This window comes from Oncorhynchus masou, chromosome 33 (genome assembly GCF_036934945.1).
Source record: "Oncorhynchus masou masou isolate Uvic2021 chromosome 33, UVic_Omas_1.1, whole genome shotgun sequence".
Lineage (NCBI taxonomy): Eukaryota > Metazoa > Chordata > Actinopteri > Salmoniformes > Salmonidae > Oncorhynchus > Oncorhynchus masou.
Genome location: NC_088244.1, coordinates 32,172,909 through 32,190,667, shown reverse-complemented (window position 1 = coordinate 32,190,667; position 17,759 = coordinate 32,172,909). Strand labels below are relative to the sequence as shown.

At 41.1% G+C, this 17,759-nt stretch overlaps 1 protein-coding gene and 1 long non-coding RNA gene across 2 annotated transcripts; both read left to right on the top strand.

Annotated features, from left to right (window-relative positions):
• Window positions 1–6,213: 6,213 nt before the first annotated feature.
• LOC135528284 (glucose-induced degradation protein 8-B homolog) lies at window positions 6,214–13,403 on the top strand. The gene is made up of 5 exons (XM_064957255.1): window positions 6,214–9,636; window positions 10,148–10,274; window positions 10,483–10,679; window positions 10,814–11,011; window positions 11,810–13,403. Exons 2-5 carry the CDS (start codon window positions 10,154–10,156, stop codon window positions 11,981–11,983), a joined length of 690 nt encoding a protein of 229 aa, XP_064813327.1. The 5' UTR covers window positions 6,214–9,636; window positions 10,148–10,153; the 3' UTR covers window positions 11,984–13,403.
• Window positions 13,404–14,884: 1,481 nt separating this feature from the next.
• On the top strand, window positions 14,885–17,328 carry LOC135527571 (uncharacterized). The gene is made up of 4 exons (XR_010453454.1): window positions 14,885–14,964; window positions 15,315–15,397; window positions 15,744–15,778; window positions 17,284–17,328. It is a non-coding gene; the product is annotated as an uncharacterized LOC135527571 (long non-coding RNA).
• The last annotated feature ends 431 nt before the right edge of the window (window positions 17,329–17,759 follow it).

Here is a 17,759-nt window from a genome sequence, read left to right as displayed (position 1 = left end):
TCCCCGCCCCCCGACCAAACCCCCAATCGACGTGCGCACACTCATTGATGGGGACTGAAGTGTCTTTTTACATTTTTTATTATTTAACCTTTATTTAACTAGCCAAGTCAGTTAAGAACAAATTATTATTTACAATGACGGCCTAGGAACAGTGGGTTAACTGCCTTGTTCAGGTTGCAGAACGACATATTTGGGTGCCTCCCGTCCTTCTGTTCAGTAATAGGAAATAAACATAACTAACTACAACGTGATAAAGTAATTGGATCTTGAAGTTATTTTGAAGAAAAACTAAAATATAAATGGAACATGTAAAGTGTTGGTCCCATGTTTCATGAGCTGATATAAAAGATACCAGAAATGTTCCAGAAACACAAAAAACGTATTTCTCTACATTTTTGCACACATTTGTTTACATCCCTGTTAGTGAGCAGTTCTTATTTGCCAAGATAATCTATCCACCTGTCAGGTGTGGCATATCAAGAATCTGATTAAACAGCATGATCATTACACAGGTGCGTCTTGTACTGGGGACAATAAAAGGCATTTCCAAAATGTGCAGTTTTGTCACACAACACAATGCCACAGATTTCTTACGTTTTGAGGGAGCGGGCAATTGGCATGCAGACTGCAAGAATGTCCACCAGAGCTGTTGACAGAGAATTTAATGTTAATTTCTCAACCATAAGTCACCTCCAAAATCATTTTAAAGAATTTGGCAGTATGTCCAACCGGCCTCACAACTGCAGACCACGTGTAACCAAGACAGCCCAGGACCTCCACATCTGGCTTCTTCACCTGCGGGATCCTCTGAGATCAGCCACCCAGACAGCTGATGAAAGTGTAGGTTTGCACAACCGAAGAATTTCTGCACAAATGGTCAGAAACGGTCTCAGAGAAGCTCATCTGCGTGCTCGTCGTTCCCACCAGTGTCTTGACCTGACTACATTTTGGCGGTGTAACTGACTTCAGTGGGCAAATGCTCACCTTCGATGGCCACTGGCACACTGGAGAACTGTGCTCTTCACGGATTAATCCCAGTTTCAACTGTACAGACAGTGTGTATGGCGTCATGTGGGTGAGAGATTTGCTGATTTCAACATTGTGGACAAAGCTCCCCATGGTGGCGATGGGGTTATGGTATGTGCAGGCATAAACTACGGACAATGAACCCAATTGCATTTGATCAATGGCAATTTGAATACACAGAGATACTGTGACGAGATCCTGAGGCGCATTGTCGTGCCATTCATCCACCGCCATCACCTTATGTTTCAGCATGATAATGCACTGCCCCATGTCGCAAGGATCTGTACACAATTTCTGGAAGATGAAAATGCCCCAGTTCTTCCATGGCCTGCATACTCACCAGACATGTCACCCATCGAGCTTGTTGGGATGCTCTGGATCGACATGTAGGACAGTGTGTTCCAGTGGCGACCTATCATTTAGGGCAGGTGGCAACTGCATTTTTTTGCCTGTTTTGGATAATATTTTGGCACGTGTCACATCAGTTTGCAAACAATGTAAAACATATATATATATATATAATTGAGTTAATAAAGCCACATACAAACATGGTCTTTTTTTTGTTTCTTGAGTAAGATAGCTCCAAAATTCAGGTGTTTCAGCCTAGCTCAGTGCTTTCTGTGGTGAGGCAAGCCAGCAGAAAATACGGAGCATTGCACCGTGATTGGCTCAGTGTTCTGTCACTCATGGGGACACTACATCACCGCCAAGTCTAAAGGGTAGAGCTAGAAAATTCTAGCCTCTTGGGTACTGCCATAGAGTTACATTAGAAGTGCCCATCCAAGAAGGCTCAAGGTTATTGGCCACAGATAAAATGATGTCAAATCGCATATGTACAGTAACTTTGATTGGACTGATCAAGTCAACATCTTCTTTCAAAATCTTAACTTGCAGTCATCATCATGAATCAAGTCAACAATCTACTGGCAAATCCTTTTTAACCCTTGTCATATGAATATAAATAAGGAAGAGAAATTATTGATAAAATGTATCGGTGCTCATTGGCCATTGGACATAAACATTACACAACAAGTTGGAAGAAATTAGTGACAGTGGCTAACTGCAAGCATAGCAAAACAATCACTAGCCTGCTATTCAGTGGAGTGGCTGTGTGGTCTCAAATCTGGGATTAAGTGGCTCTTTTCCAAGTTTAAAATGATAAACATTCAACATTGGCCATGCTGTCAATCAAGCACGATTTGTGCCGCTCGGAACTGCGAAAACTAGACTTCAGTGAGCTCAAGACAACTGGGAAGTCGGGAATAAACAAGCTCCGACTGGGAAAATACTTTTTGAACGGTCATCCAACTTGGAATTGTAAATCTGGCCTCTTTCTAGAGCTACAACCTGAAGATCAATGACGCCATCATGATTCAACCTTATTTTTTTTCAGAGTTCCCAGGTGTTTTGAAAGCATCATAAATCCAGAGAATGATAGACTTTGATGACAGAATTTGCCCACGAAGGACCACCACTCCACCTTCCTGTTCAAGTGAGCACAGCACAACACGGTGAGTCTAAAGATGTATTGTATGCTGCATAAATTATGTAATATGCCAGGGAGATATGCATATTGTAGCTAAGAAAGTAATACTAAGTGTATGTTTTGTAGTAAGATGTTAGTAGCCCATGTGTCTCACCCTAATCATTTTGTCTATTTACCCCTCTTAATTTTGCATACTGTTCTGACTTGGTGGTGCAATCATTGAATATTGTAAGAGCTTTCATTGTCTGCTTATATGCCCCCTTTATTTATCCTACGGTTATGACTTGGCGTACAAGGAGAACACTGTAAGAACGGCCCAAGTTCTGAATTCTGTCACTGTACATTTATAAAGTGCTGAATAAGTAGTTACATTGACTAGATCTGTCCTAGCTCACTTATTAATGTCTTAATTGAAATGTTGGATTACCTCTTATCCGCTTGTCGTCCCCCTATGCCATAGTTTGTACATCTCAATTGTCATTAGAAACCACATTTGCTTAAGCAAGTCAGCCATATCAGCAATGCTTTTTTAAAGGCAGTAAATGAGGCTGAATTAACTGTTTCGCTGCCAGACAAGGCTCTGCTGATAGCCAGGTGTAGCAGTGGTAAGGTGTCAGGACTGCTGTTGGGACAGCTTTTTGTAGGCCCTAACGGTTTTTGGGAACCGTTTGCCACTGTTATAGTGCAATTCATGTATTGTTTAGTGTTGGGACGTGTAGTGGCTTTGCTGGCATGCATCCCACTTTTGTTATTTTTTTCCCCACCAAGATTTACATGCTAAAATCGCCACTGGTGTGTTCCAGTTCCCGCAAATGTCCAGCAATTTTGCACAGCCATTGAAGAGGAGTGTGACAACATTCCACAGGCCACAATCTACAGCCCAATTAACTCTAAGTGAAGGATATGTGTTGCGCTGCATGAGCCAAATGGTGGTCACACCAGATACTGGCTGGTTTTCTGATCCACGCCCCTACAGGTGTCTGTAACCAACAGATTCATATCTGTATTCCCAGTCATGTGGAATCCATAGATTAGGGCCTAATGAATGTATTTCAATTGACTGATTTCCTTATATGAACTGTAACTCATTAAAATCTTAAAAATTGTTACATGTTGTATTTATATTTTTGTTAAGTGTAGTAAGCAATACAGCCTATGTGATTCTCAACCAGAGACATCCTCAGTGAGTTTTCCTCTAGAGGGTCACTGGAAAAGGAGGGATAAAACTATCAAATTGAAAATAACATCAGCAAAGACAACATACATTTTTAACACCGGCATTAAAATGTGTAATTTTATATTTTGACCGTTGACAATGAATATTGAGCTATGAGCACATATTTTACATTCAAAAGTGTGATCTATGTCCCTTACAGCAAGTCTCTAATAACTTTACACACCCACCAATTATTAACTTCACCATGTTCTTTTTATATATGTAATTTTGAAAACGTGTCACATTTCATTAGGCACAATAAATCTAGACTGAAGAAGAAAAAAATCATTTACACTTTTGTAATTTCAGTTTCACTTTGCATTTTCAAAAAGGCATGTTCATTTCTACATTACTCAAAGAGGGGTAAACCCTAAAACCCAATACATTACTTTATGCAATTTTCACTTTGCCTTAATCCACTGAATAGACTTTCGAGTTACACTTAAATGATAATGCCAGAGAAGCTGGTGTTTGGAAGATTTATTGTCAGGGGTCTTCATCTCTAGCAACCACAGATATGTTTAGGGACTATATCTTGTGAAAGGATGAAAAAAGTAATAATGCCCTCGAAGCCGGTGTTTGAAGGATATATTGGCACGGTTTGCCAACGGGTGGGTCTAATCCTGAATGAACAACACCCGTGCCAATATATCCTCCAAACACCGGCTTCGAGGGCATTATCACTTAAATATTCAATGAGGTGAAACTTTTAGAACCTTGCAGCCCAATTCTACAAGACGGAACATCTGTCCTACAAAATGCATTTCTATCTGACCATTTTGTAACGTTGAACCCTTCTGAACAGACCTCACCATTGCTACTGTTCCTGGTAACCCACTGAGGTATAAAGATACGATGCCATCATTCCGCTGACCAATCCCAGTTCTTGTTCCCACAAATCAGGTTCGGCTGTCGCGAGAGAGCGTGAGGCAAATACACGGCTGTTGCCGAAGTCAAAAGATTGTTACAGGTAGCTAGCTGATTGTCATTTTACAATACAGCTGTCTATTATATTTCATATACATAATGGTTGTTATTCTTTATTGTATTGTACTTTTCGTTCATGTGTCAAATTGAGCTTTCGGATGTTAAAATTACATGTTGGTGGGTGATGCACCAACAAGCAGTTTGCTAGCTTAACGTTAGCTAACAACACAACAAGTCATTTCAGGTAGGTGTTTTGCTGGCGTATTTCCATACACAATCGCTGCTTTCAATTCTATTGGGTTGCACAAAACCGCTATGGGAAGCCAGAAGTTAAGTTGAAATGGAATTGTATTTAACGTTACTGTGCTGTGAGTGGGGTGGAGGGTTGGTCCTTATGACGGGGGAATTTGAGACAACATCTAAAGGATTGTATTATTAAGGCCAGGCACTACAGCTAAAAGGACATTTTTGCATCTACCTATATATTTTTGGGGTATTTTGGTCCATTTAATGAGTATTTTCAAAAAGTAAGCAATTTTTAAATAACTTGATAAATATATTTTCGTTAGTTTGTCATATTAGCTCATTAAAATATTAAAGTTTCTATATATGTTAACCACTTTTAAAATGGTCATCAATAATTTCCAAGCTTATTAGCTACATTGAATTACACAATTTCAATGCCCATTTCGTAGAGTGTTACTAACAGGACTACATTTAATAATTTACTTTGAAGAGATGGTGATTGGGTCTAAACAGGCGTTTGGTACTCTTATTTCAGTTTACTTGTCTTTAACTACCTGCTCCCGGAAGTCACTCTTCCCACACCAACACAGTTTTCTTAGCTTCAGAAACATCTGCATTCACCAACATTTGTGTGGTTCTATTTAGATATATTCTCCAGACTTGCCCAGGAGTAATTGTTGATATGCTGTACATTTTCTATTGCAGATAACATTTTATTTGCCAAAAAATGCATTTTTATGTACATGTCTTCAGTGTTATACAGATAGAAAGATGAAAAAAATATTTATCTGCAATGGACAAGTCTGGACAAGTCTGTGTGGCTCAGTCGGTAGAGCATGGCGCTTGCAACGCCAAGCGTCGTGGGTTCGATTCCCGCTGGGACCACCCATATGTAAAAGTAGTGGCCCCAGCCGACTTGTAAGTCGCTTTGGACAAAAGCGTCTGCTAAATGGGATATATAAAATAAATAAAAAAATCTCACAAAATGCAACAAAAATTTTTAGGCTAACTTCATCCAGTGTCCAGAAAAAAAAAATTGTGTGGTATGTAGACATGCACAGATTTAATGAGACATCACCTCATTTGCATATTTCTATATATAAAATATTTCAGAAATCATACAAATTTGTATTTTATTTGTCTACATTCTACTGGTAGAAGTTGATTGTGATATGATTAAGAGAAAATGGTGTGGTGCCTTGCCTTAACCAGACTTACCAAAGGTGGGTCTGTTGTAGATCCACTCCCCTTCTGTCAATGTAAAAGTCCCCCCATAAATTATTACTTTTTTTTTTCATGTATGGTGCATGTACAGAACTTATATTTTGACATGAGGTAAGAAGAGAAAGTGGGTCTACAACAGACCCATGTTTGCAAAGTCTGTTTAATTGACTACAGCTCCGCTATCAACACCATAGTGCCCTCAAAGCTCATCACTAAGCTAAGGACCCTGGGACTTAACACCTCCTGCAACTGGATCCTGGACATCCTGTTGGGCTGCCCCCAGGTGGTAAGGGTAGGTAACAACACATTTGCCACGCTGATCCTCAACACGGGGGGGCCCTCCTGTACTCCCTGTTCACCCATGACTGCATGGCCAGGCACGACTCCAACACCCACCATTTAGTTTGCTGACGACACAAGTGGTAGGCCTGATCACTGACAACGATGAGACAGCCTCAAGGGAGGTGGTCAGAGACCTGGCTGTGTGGTGCCAGGACAACAACCTCTCCCTCAACGTGATTAAAACAAAGGAGATGATTGTGGACTACAGGAACAGGAGGACCAAGCACACCCCCATTCTCATTGACGGGGCTGTAGTGGAGCAGGTTGTGGACGTCAAGGAACTTGAAATGCTCATCACTAACAAACTATCATGGTCCAAACTAGGGTTTGCAAAGGGTCAGAAACTTTCCTGAAAAATTTAATGGGAAGTTAAGCCTGGGAATTTTGCTTAAATTCATCAAAGAAGTTGGCTTATAACAGTGAATCTTTTTTGTGGGATACACATATGGCAATTCTAGGTCTTGTAGCATATTTTGGTTAAACTATCCCCAATTCAATGGAATTGCAACCATCTGCATGCACATTGCATTTCATCACATGTACAGCTGATTCTCAAGATCTTCCACACTAATGAGATGCTATTGAGCCCACACTACTACACTGTCTGATCCAAGGATTACATGCTTTCTGGTATGTTGTGAGTACAATATTTGGAAGGGTGAATATATTTTGACAATTTCTTTTGTAAACTAGTAAATAGTAGTCTACAGTGATGTGTGTTTAAATAATTTCTAATTTAACCATTTCTGCTGGGTAGTTTTTGCTACCATGTGGGTTTTAGCTTGCTTGACTGAGCGTTAATTCACCTGTTTCCACATTTCATTTTAAAACATTTCTTACAAAGGGGTTATTTAATGTAACTGCTTAATCATTTATCTGTCCATGGAATTGTATTTAAAAAATGTTTAACAAATTTTTTTTCTAATGTTTTCAGGAAAATGCCACGGGCACGATCTGATGTGTGGAGACCTTTCACTGCAGCTAATGTAAAAGGAAAAGATGTGTACATTTGCAAATACTGTGTCCAAATCATATGTGAATAATGCAACAAAGATGCCAAAAGTCCCTCTTCTACTCGAGGTGAAAATTATGAATCCGACACCTTATCCATAGCAACAGCTCATAGTCTTCCTGGAATCAGAAGTTTCCTTTGACTCAATGGAGGAATGTACTCAGAAATGCTGTTGAATGTCTTGCTTGAGCTGTGTATGCAACTGGATCACCTCTGCTCACAGGCAATGTGTATTGGAAGATATTTCTGAATGTTCTTTGCCCAGCATACACCGCTCTAACCGGACATGCTTTATCTACTCATTTGCTGAATGCAGAGTTCAATAGAGTTCAAGTGAAGGTCAAGCAAAGCAGACTATTGCAATCATCTCTGATGGGTGGTCGAATGTTCGTGGGCAAGGAATAATTTAAAGACTTCATCTCCACCCCTCAACCTGTATAACACAAGGGACAACAGACACTGGTTTCTACATTGCAGATGACTTGAATGCAGTCATCAATGACCTTGGACCACAGAAAGTATTTGCACTGGTGACAGACAATGCTGTGAACACGAAGGCTGCTTGGTCTAAAGTGGAGGAGTCCTACCCACACAGCACACCCATTGACTGGGCTGCTCATGCATTGAATATGCTCCTCAAGGACATCGTGGCACTGAAAACCAATGGATACACTCTACAAGAAAGCCAAGGAAATGGTTCGTTATGTGAAGGGTCAAGTTATAGCAGCAATCTACCTCCCCTAGTAAAGTGAGAAGAATAAGAGCACCCCATTGAAGCTGCCTAGCAACACCCATTGGGGTGGTGTCATTATGTTTGACAGTCTCCTGGAGGGGAAGGAGTCTCCAAGAAATGGACAGCCCCATCAAGAGGATCCTCCTGGATGATTTATTTTGGGAGAGAGTAGTAAGCAGCCTGACACTCCTGAAACCTATAGCAGTAGCCATTGCACGGATTGAGGGAGACAATGTCATCCTGTCTGATGTTTAGCCTCCGCTTACAGATGTAAGAGAAATCCGTACTGTCCTGCCCACTTCACTGTTGCTTCAAGCAGAGGAAACTGCAGTTCTGAAATGCATCAAAAAGCACAAAGACTTCTGCCTGAAGCCCATACATGCCTCAGCATACAAGTTGGACCGCAATTATGCTGGTAATCCTGCCTTTAGCGAAGTATACTTTCAAGCAAGGGCTTTGGGCTGGAGATGCAATATGGCAGTTGTGCCAACATATCTCATCAGCCACCTGGTGTAAGGGACTTTGTGGGTCCCGAGGCTCTTTCCCCTGTTGCCTCAATCATCCTCCAAATCGCACCAACATCAGCCGCCTCAGAGAGCAACTAGTCCTTGTTTGGGAACACAAAGCATGCAACCGGCTGACCAATACAAGGGTTGAAGAATTGGTGGCCATCTGAGTAAATCTGAGGCTTTTTGAGCCTGACAACGAGCAATCCTCAATAAGGTTGGAAAATGACAGTGAAGATGGGGCCCCAGAGTCTGATGTTCAAGAGGTGGACATTGAGCAGGTCCAGGGAGGAGACATGGAAGCCTGAGAGGAAGACTACCAAAGCTTTAGTTTCTAGACTATCATTTTACAGATGTATGTTAAATTTTTTGGGAGATGCAACGGATCATTCAATATTCCCTTTTGTTGATCAGTGAAATCATCCCATGTGAAGAGTCGAGTAGTTTAATTAAAGTGTAACAACAAAAGAAATCTATTGGGATTTAATCATTTGCAATTATTCCTACTTATAGTAAGGTAAAAGGTTTATGTTTCTGTCTCCATATGATATGGTAAATTTATCCAATGCAAAAAACAATCTACATTTTAAATGGTATTTAATATTAATTTTCATATTCCCACAAAGTTTCCACCTCTGAATATTCCCCAAAATGTGCAACCCTAGTCCAATCACACCAAGACAGTTGTAAAGAGGGCACGACAAATCCTATTTCCCCCTCAGGAGACACAAAATATTTGGCATGGGTCCTCCGATCCTCAAGGTTCTACAGCTGCACCATCGAAAGCAGCCTGACTGGTTGCATCACTGCCTGGTATGGTAACTGCTCGGCTGCAATGCACTACAGAGGGTAGTGCGTACGGCCCAGTACAACACCGGGGCCAAGCTTCCTGCCATCCAGGACCTCGACCACCGTCTGGTATAATCTATAGTCACATGTACATATTACCTTGACTAATCTGTGCCCCCGCACATCGACTCTGCCCGTAACCGCTGTGTATAGATAGCCCTGCTACTGTTATTTTACTGCTGCTCTTTTAACTATGTTACTTGAATTTTTTACCTAACTTATTTTTCTTAACTGAATTTAACTTAACTGAATTTCATTGTAAGGTCTACACCTTTTTATATTTGGCACATGTGACAAATAATATTTGCTTTAATACAATCCTTTTTAGATAGTCTCATGCCCCCTGTCATAATGGCCAAACATCCTGCCCACCGGCACAGTAATTTGAAATTTAGTTGTATTTCACGTCTGTCTTTCCAGACTGTTTTAGCATTGCTTTAAATTGTATTGAGTTGCTATCTAGCTAACGTTGTTTTGGTTTTTCAAACACTACTTCAGTCACTCTCGACATAAACGGCAGGTCGGTGCAATAACTAGCTACCTGCTACATAATTTATTTTTTCATATTCAAATTTTGCAGGATCCAATGATGAGTTACATGGAAAAGCCTGAAGACATTACGAAAGACGCATGGATGGACAAACTGAACAATGTACAAATACAGAGGGCTGACATGAACCGGCTCATTATGAATTACCTGGTGACAGGTATACCATCATTCACACTGTCATTTGCTGCTAAAACAACCTCCAATCTGAGCCGCGCTCAATCCCAGTTTACTGTTCTGTTCCAAACGTCTTTGGCTTTTCAGCTCATCTACTTGCAGACTCGCTCACCTTTTTCCTTGATCTTTCCTATATCCGGTTGATTGTTCTTGTGATTTTGATTGTCTCACTCTTGTCTGTGTTTGTGCAGAGGGGTTTAAAGAGGCAGCTGAGAAGTTCCGCATGGAGTCTGGGATCGAGCCCAGTGTGGACCTGGACTCGCTGGATGAGAGGATAAAGATCAGAGAGATGATCCTAAAGGGGCAAATACAGGAGGCCATCGCACTCATCAACCACTTACACCCAGAACTGCTTGACACCAAGCGCTACCTGTACTTTCACCTGCAAGTAAGGATGCCCTCAGTGGACTGTTTTGGGACCAGCTCCTGTCCAAATCATAAGCATCTTGATGTGGATGTCCATTGCCTACACCAAAACACTTGAACTTCTGTCATCCCTCTCCATTTCCTTCCTCTTTGCAGCAACAGCACTTGATTGAGTTAATCAGGCTGCGGGAGACGGAGTCTGCTTTGGAGTTTGCCCAGACACAGCTGGCAGAGCAGGGTGAGGAGAGCAGAGAGTGCTTGACAGAGATGGAGAGGACGCTGGCTCTTCTTGCCTTCGATACCCCAGAGGAGTCGCCCTTTGGAGACCTGCTTAACATGATGCAGCGACAGAAGGTGTGTGTGGGTGGTCTATAATCTGCATCATTGTATTATTAGAGCCTCTTTACACTACACTAGTTTGACAACACATACTAGTTCCATTACATATTTTTGTAGTGTAAAAAGACTTAACTTACCTTGGCCCAGCGTCGTCCGGGTTTAGCCTGTCTAGGTCGTCATCGTAAATAAGTATTTGTTCTTAACTGAATTGCTTAGTTAAATAAATAATACCAGTATACAGCATTTGCTGTTGGCCAAATTGAAAATGACAGGTTTTCAAAATGTCCACACGCTTTGTAACTCTTTGCGTTGATCATGTGTGCAACATGGTTTGGATGAGATGGGGAGGCAGCGTAGCCTAGTGGTTAGAGCGTTGGACTAGTAACAGGAAGGTTGCAAGTTCAAACCCCCAAGCTGACAAGATACAAATCTGTTGTTCTGCCCCTGAACAGGCAGTTAACCCACTGTTCCTAGGCCGTCATTGAAAATAAGAATTTGTTCTTAACTGACTTGCCTAGTTAAATAAATAAAGATAAAATAAAAGTTGCTCCTGTATAGTTATCCTTATTTTGTTTGCTATTTGCTGCACACACATGAATCAGGAATGTGCCTTTGGCCACACCACATCCAAGGCTAATGTAAGGAAACTGTAAAGATAAAATTTGCACATCTGAAGTTGAAGAGCTCTTACTTCACATATTTTACTCATAGCCTTAATGTGCATTTGTAAAGGGGTCTCCTTTTTATAGGTGTTCTGTCTGACTGTATTCCTGTAATTGACACACCATTCTTTCCCTTCTGAATGCTCTTCAGGTGTGGAGTGAGGTGAACCAGGCTGTGTTGGACTACGAGAACAGGGAGTCAACGCCCAAGCTGGCCAAGCTACTCAAGCTGCTGTTGTGGGCTCAGAACGAGCTGGACCAGAAGAAAGTGAAATACCCCAAAATGACGGACCTCAGCAAAGGCATTATTGAGGATCCCAAGTGAAATGACGAGCAGTGACATGGACTACCATACTTCCTTTCTCCTATTTATAATCCGTGAAAGACTGGATGATAACGGAAAAATAACATGTGTATATAAATGCTTTTTTTCATGTTGCATAAATGAGAGGACTTAATTGAGTGTGCAAATGCTATATGGCTGTAAAAAAAAGAGTGTAAACCACGATTTAAACATTTCAACAGAGTACCCACATTTATATACACTTTGAGAGACCACACATTTAAATGGCTGGTTTATATTTGATTACCTGAGAAATTGGTATTAATCAATTTTACTTGAGTGTCATGGTCAGTTCTGAATTTGAATGAGTTATTTTAAGCCACTGAGTCACCACGTTGAGTGTTGGGATTTTATACAAACCATACAGTTAAAGGTCCAATGGAGCTGTTATTTTCATTCTCTATAAAATAATTTCTGGGTAACAATTAAGTATGTTACTGTTCAATTAAAGTCGTCTACAGGAAACAAATAGCTTCTTGGTGAAGAGCAATTCCTCAAGCAAGAATTTTGCTAGGATTGTCTGGGAGTGATCTGAGTGGGGAGGGTAAAACAGAACTATCTATTGACAGAGCTCTTTCTTATTGGTGACGTTACCAGACAGGCCAAAACTCTGAGGCAGTCTTTTAAAACAGCTCTTACACTACCACCTTTTTCAAAATGTCAGTATTTCAACCTCTGTGTGGAAATATGTATATTAAACACAGGAAATATATTTGTTTGTAATGCACAGCCTTTTAAGCCTAAATTAGGCTTCTATGTAAAGGACAGAGGGAAATATAGGCTAAATGCTGTTTTAATTTTTTTATAAGGGGTTTGGGTCATGTGGAAAAGGTCAGGTAACAGTTATCTACAGTAATTTGATTGGTTAAAATGGCTAGTCTCTATCTTCTGGACATCTGGTCTTAACCTGTCTACTGATGGATGAAATTATTACACACATGGAAATATGGGTTTCTTTTAAATGGTTGACTGAGTTTACATTCCCTTCTGTGTTTAAAAGATACCTGAAGCTCTGCCTTGTAGGTTATATTGAGGCATGAAAACTTGTAGCTGGAGGGTGAAAACCTTGACCTTTCACAGTATAAAGCCTCTCGTAGAGAAGTTGGTATAAGGTACACATGACCAGATTGCTATTAAGAGTTAGTAACCAGTCAATTTGTACATTTACTGCACAGTGGCATGTGGTGTAAATATTGTTCAATGGGTTAAGGTCACTGTAGAAATGCTCATTTCTTTATGTTGTGACATTTGTTTAGTTTTTTACCTGCTGCTAAATGTCAATTTCATTGTATGATCAGACAATGTGATTATGCACAGACTACAGAGAACTCTCCTCCCTTGTATTATTGGGATTTTTTTAGGTCAAATGTGCAGATATTGAAATAAACTTGTTTTCCTTGTGTTTATTTAAATTGGTCAATCCAACATGACAATCCATTGAGGGGACTGTTTCCTGCATTGTGTAGCCTTACTGCCGAGGTTTATAATTTATTCTTTGCAGATTTTGGCGTAGGTAAATTGGGCTCCCGAGTGGCGCAGTGGTCGAAGGCGCTGCATCTCAGTGCTAGAGGTGTCACTAGCGTGGTCGCCGGGGTAGGCCGCCATTGTAAAAAAAAAAATTGTTCTTAACTGACTTGCTGAGTTAAAGGTTAAATATAACTTTTACCATATGCTCCCCAGTCAAAAGTTTGCGCATATGTTGTGACATTTCTTTTTGGTCTTTGGCATGTTTTTTTTTCTGGCTTGAGGTGAGTCGAAGTTAGGGGAGAAGGGTGCAATTGCCACCTGCAATACGGGCATTACTGCATCTGCAGAAACCACTGTACTTATATTGCTACAGTTATTTGTTAGGACAGGCTGGAAGCGAGGCTGCTTCATTACAATAGGTGGTGTTGATGCACAATAACATTGGATGCTAGCTGCCGATAAACCCCCACAGAAGAAGGGGTGGTAGCGACAACTGTATCTAGCTAGCCATACACCGGTTGAGTGTGTTCTTTGTTCCTGCAGTGCCGTTAATGACGGCGAGGGCATGTGTTTGGTAAGCGGGAACAAAGGATACTGCTAGCTGAGCCAGCTCGTCTGGTACACAAGAGGTGGGGGCGACACCGTGTGCTATCTAGTTAACGAACATGTTAGCTAGCACACAGTGTCTCTAATTAGCAATCTAGCTGGTTAGCTAACACTGTCGCCCCATCTGCTGTAATAGGGGTAGCGGGGGGCGAACAGTAGTCCTTCGCCCACCATTTTCCCACAGATCTGTTAACAATGGTGAGGGCAGGTGTTCAGGGGAGGGGTGGTGGACCTTCACATCTGGCTTCTTCACCTGCAGGATTGCCTGAGACCAGCCACCCTGAACCGAAGAATTTATGCACAAACTGTCAGAAACCGTCTCGGGGAAGCTCATCTTGTTCTCGCTATTGTCTTGACTTAACTGCAGTTTTGTGTCGTAACTGACGATGGACACTGGCTTGCTGGAGAAGTGTGGTCTTCAACAATGAATCTCGGTTTCAACTGTACCGACCAGATGTGTTTTGATGATGTCCACGTTGTGAACAGAGTGCCTCATGGTGGAAGTGAGGTTTATGGTATGTGCCATTCATCCGCCGCCATCACCTCATGTTTCAGCATGGTAATGCATGGCCCCATGTCGCAACGATCTGTACAGAATTTCTGGAAGCTGAAAATATCTCAGTTCTTCCATGGCCTGTGTACTCACCCCCTAGCACTCCCATTGAGCATGTTTAGGATGCTCTGGATCTACGTGTATGGCAGCATGTTCCAGTTCCCGCCAATGTCCAGCAACTTCGCACAGCCATTGAAGTGGAGTGGGACAACATTCGACAGGACACAATCAACAGCATGACCAACTCTATGCGAAGGAGATGTGTCACGCTGCATGAGGCAAATGGTGGTCACACCAGATACTGACTGGTCTTCTGATCCACACCCCTACCCTTTTTGTAAGTTATCTGTGACCAACAGATGCATATCTGTATTCCCCGTCATGTGAAATCCATAGATTGAATTTATTTCAATTTACTGATTTCCTTATATGAACTGTAACTCAGTAAAATCTTAAAAATGGTTGTATGTTGCATTTATATTTTTGTTCAGTGTACATCTCCGGGACTCACCCTCGAATACAAAGGAATATAGTTTGTTTTATATGCCGTGACTTAGTAATCTTTTCACCAACAGAACAGGGGCTAAAAAAAGCCTGTCCTTACTAGTGTAAGGGAAATGTTTATGTTTATGCTATTCTTATAACAAATTTCTGTGTTGTATTCATGTGCTGTTCTATAACTTCCAGCAACATCTGATCTACCATCCAGGGACAGACCAGGACCAACTATGCTTAACTGCAGAGGCAAGCCAGTAGTGGAATGCAGGGTGGTAATGCTTCTGTAATACTAGTTACACATTAATGTCATGGCTACCAACCTTCTTCAAACATACATTTCCGCACGCTTTAATTTCTTAATTTCTTTGCCTCATCATGTCTTACCTAAACTGCCTTCTTCACCCAAAATAAATGGTCTAACCATTGCAATTTCGTGTAATCTGACAATTCACTATATCATAATTCATACCTCTAATATAGGTTGTTCCAGGGATGGGTGAGTAAGGTAATCCCATCTGTGCTCTTTGGAGAATAACATTTCATATCACCTCATTCAGCAAGGTATAAGAATGACACAGTTTACAGGACATGGTAATAACAGACTGTTCTCTGTTCTAGGTTTGGGAACAGCATCTGTTAGGAAGATGATGCAGGTAAGCCTATTTGGTTTAAGATCGCTAACTTACGTTCTTGTGTAACTGAACATATAATATTCAGTGTTATGTGGGCAGAGAGAAAGTATGCGTAAGAGATTTGTTCAGACAGGTGGGATCTCCACAATTTCATGCCAGACAAGGCAATGAGACATATCCATTGGAATATATCTGAATTATTTTCCATGACTGACATTCCTGAATTAGCTATCTCTTGAAATGGGGAATTTAAAGTTAAATAACTTGACTCTGGATGTTACATACTCTGTCTGGTCCATGGGTGTGTTTATCCACTCTCCATTTCCCTTCAGCTGTGGCCTTTGTCTCTGCTGCTAAGGGCCACCTTCAACATCAGGCCTGGCCACCTTCAACATCTGTTTGTGTGTTCATGTCTCATTATACAATACACATTATAGAAGTACACCTGGACATACTACAAACATCTGTAGGGTAACTTCTCATCCAGGTATTAGTATACTAACTCATTGCCATTGTCCCCATGCCCTAGTCGTGTGTCTGTGAATGTACTGGACCTCACCCCATCGTGAGCTGGAACCTGGTTTGGTCAGTTTGTCCTACTCACTAGGTCCATACTTCCGAACATTAGAAAATGTTAAACTTAAGCTTGGGTTTAAGTTTAAACTTGAACCTTTTCTCCATCTCAAAATCTGTATCAGCCAATTAAAATCATAGACGTAGTTTCACATGATAGAATGCCACATGTTAGCTATTCCCATTGGATACCTTAGCACACTTAGCTCTATGCTAATAACAAATCCAATAGCAAATCCATTTTTGTCATCTTTGTCATATGAAGAGAAATAATTAAGAGATAAATATAGATCGAACGTATCCATGCTCATCAGCCATTGGACATAAACATTACACAACAAGTTGGAAATCGCAAATTCAACAATGAGTGGTTTGGTTGGAATCAGTGGCTAACTGCAAGCATTGCAAAGAAATCATTAGCATAACAAATCCAATAGCAAATCCATTTTTGTCATCTTTGTCATATGAAGAGAAATAATTAAGAGATAAATATAGATCGAACGTATCCATGCTCATCAGCCATTGGACATAAACATTACACAACAAGTTGGAAATCGCAAATTCAACAATGAGTGGTTTGGTTGGAATCAGTGGCTAACTGCAAGCATTGCAAAGAAATCATTAGCCTGCTATTCAGTGGAGTGGCTGTGTGGTCCCAAGTTTAAGATTACGGATCTCTTTTCCTAGTTTAAAATGATAAACATTCAACTTTGGCCATGCTGTCAATGAAGCAGGATTTGTGCTTCGCACAAAACAACTGTTAACTCGGAACTGCAAAATCTGACTTAAGTGAGTTCAAGACAACTGGGAACTCGGGAAAAACAAGCTATGACTGGGAAAATAAGTTTTGAACTTTCATCCAACTCAGAATTGTAAAATCGGAACTCGTGCCTCTTTCTAGAGCTACGACCTGAAGATCACTGACGTCATCATGATTCTACATTTTTTTTCAGAGTTCCCAGTTGACTTGAAAGCACCATAAATCCAGAAAATGCCAGACTTCGAGGACAAAGTTTGATGACATAATTTGCCCACGAAGGACCGCTGTGCCACCTTCCTGTTCAAGTGAGCACAGCACAACAACATGAGTCCAAAAATGTCTTGTATGCTTCTGCATAAATAATGTAATATACCAGGGAGATGTGTATACTGTAGCTAAGAAAGTAATACTAACTGTATGTGGTGTAGTAAGCTGTTAGTAGTGTCACGCCTGCTCCCGCTACCTCTCCCTGGCACTCTAAGGTGCCAGGCTCCCCAGCATTACGCACTCCTGCCACCATCAGTATGCACACCTGCCTTCCCCCGTCACATGCATCAGCGATTATTGGACTCACCTGGACTCAATCACCTATGTCATTACCTCCCCTATATCTGTCTGTTCCCAAGGTCTGTTCCCTGCTTCAGGATTAATGTTAGTTCGTCTTTGGAT